At 40.4% G+C, this 2,229-nt stretch overlaps 1 protein-coding gene across 1 annotated transcript in view; it reads left to right on the forward strand.

The window, feature by feature from the left end:
- PDZD2 (PDZ domain containing 2) overlaps nt 1-2,229 on the forward strand; it is a 136,920-nt gene that overhangs the window by 123,427 nt on the left and 11,264 nt on the right. Inside the window, 1 exon segment of the mRNA XM_031063074.1 lies at nt 225-342. Within this exon segment, the coding sequence (XP_030918934.1) occupies nt 225-342 (118 nt within the window).

Here is a 2,229-nt window from a genome sequence, read left to right on the forward strand (position 1 = left end):
CATGAGGGAAAGATGAGGGGAACAGAACAGGGACTGACTTTCAGAGTTATTCTTAAATAATCTTCTCTGCCCCTTCCTATTCTCCCAGCATACACAATTTCTTACCAGTTTTCAAGATTCCTTCTTTGTCATTTATCCTAATAAAGCCTATGCTGTATACATGAAATGTATCTCTACAAAATTGGGAAATACAGAGCTCTTCTGTCTTTTTGTGTTTATTTTAGCTTGGATCAGCTGCTCATCTCAAGCCTGGACCAGCAAAAACTGCAATCTGTTTTGTCAGTGGTAGTACCAAAATGTGATATTGCTGCTATGCTCCAAGAAGTCAAAGCACAAGTAAAGGTAAAAACCACAAGATAGAACTGGGTTATTGGTGGATTTATGAGGGTTTTCTTAAAGGCAGATAAAATCTTTTCCAAACTGTTTCAGGGTTCCTCCAGTAGTCACATGACAGGCTTTTACTATCAACTGCAGTTGATGTTAATTTTACCGATGCTGGTTTTAAATGCCTGCTATAAACCTGTGATAATTTTGAATGGCTTTTTGTATAAGGAAGTTCAAAAGCAGTTGTGAGTCACAATAAACAGACCTATTTTAAGTGGAAATGTATTCCTCCATCTGGGCTCCCCAGTAACTGCACATCAGAATTTAGCTTTCCACCAGCCATCTGGGTCAGACTCAGTTTCCCCAGTGTGCAGGGGAAGCTCTGCTCCTCTTTGTGCCTGGTGCCTTTTGCTAGAAGCTGCAATCAAGAAATTGAATTTATTTTGTTCAGTGCTGAACTTGAACACCAGAATGCGGCTGCTGAAGGGTTTATAAGACACTTCTGTGACCTTTCTGTTCTCTTCTGTGGAAACTGGTTTTTGTATCAAGATAACCTGCTTCATTATGTAGGTGTTTGAAGAAGGCTTCCAAAGTGAAGTGCCTGCCAGAGCATTGCTTCCCTGCTTTTGGTGTTTCTGTTTGTGGGATACATCCACATCCTTTTTAAATCAGAACAGAAGTTGATAAAATAATGATGGTGCTGGAAGGGAAACTGCCATCTGGTCTGCATAACTGCTGGCTGAGCTGCATCTAGAGTGTTTTTGAGTTTTGTTCACAAAGATTGCAATTTCAAACATAGAACAGGCTGGGGGGAAAAGGACCTCCCCAAAATATCCAGCTTTATCTCCTTCCAGGGGACAGCATAGCTAAAGAATGCAAGTCTCAAAAGTTTGGTGAGCCAAGAGGGCTAGCTAGGTTTACTGATAAAATTAGGATTGGATTACATAACTGGACAGAGGTAATTAAGTGCTCTCTAAAGTATTTTGCATATGTTTTTGGAGATTATTTATTTATGCCACTTTTCAAAGCCTGAGAGCTCAAATATTTATAAAGCTGAATGCTTTTTGGAATGCACTCCTTGTCTGCATAGTTTCTTATCCATATTTAAGCCCAGTGTGGCACATACTCTGGAAAATTTTATGCTATTCAAATGGTGGATTTTGAATGTACAATAGAACAGTTCTTCATAGTTATTCAGTTGCTGAAAAATGAGATGGACTGCCTGATTTGGACTGGGAGCTTCTCTGGGAAGAGTTTGTCACCATCCTTTGCATTAAACAGTGCTGAATTTACTGTTACTAGCATTTAATAAATGCTACTGGTATTAATTTAAAAACAGTAATTTTATTTAGGTCTCTATGACTGGTATCTTTGGTTAAGAGTCTAAACAGAGGTGATTACTGGAGGCCTGGTGTGTCCTTTGTGTGTCCAAGTAAAGCAGGAAGCATCTGCAGCCAGGTCTCTGCCCGATATTATGTGTGCTGGCAAGGAGCAGCTTTGAGGGCTGGGGAGGGCGGGAATGCACCTTGGGAATGGGAAGCCAGTATCCAGACTGTGTTGTTGACTGGCCCAACATATCTGATCTTTGGATAACTCTTTTAACATCTGAACTTCTGACTTTCCTTCCTTCACCAGTATAAACAAATTAAGTTGAGATATCATGGGTTGGGAAGAGCCTGATCTCTTGAAGAAAAAGGGTTTCTGCAGTACTTAACAGTCAAAGATATGTGTGTTTCCATTGCTTGGAAAAGAGATAGCCTAGTTACTTAACTGATTTTATTAGTTCTAGCCAGACATAAAGCTGTTCTCACTTGAGTACAGGTGAGCCAGGTCTTAGCATTTACAAATCACTGTGGACAACGATGTTCTGGCCTCACTGCTCCGCTCTCCTTGAGTGCTGATGGA

Source organism: Geospiza fortis, unplaced genomic scaffold, assembly GCF_000277835.1.
Source record: "Geospiza fortis unplaced genomic scaffold, GeoFor_1.0 scaffold174, whole genome shotgun sequence".
Taxonomy (NCBI): Eukaryota; Metazoa; Chordata; class Aves; order Passeriformes; family Thraupidae; genus Geospiza; species Geospiza fortis.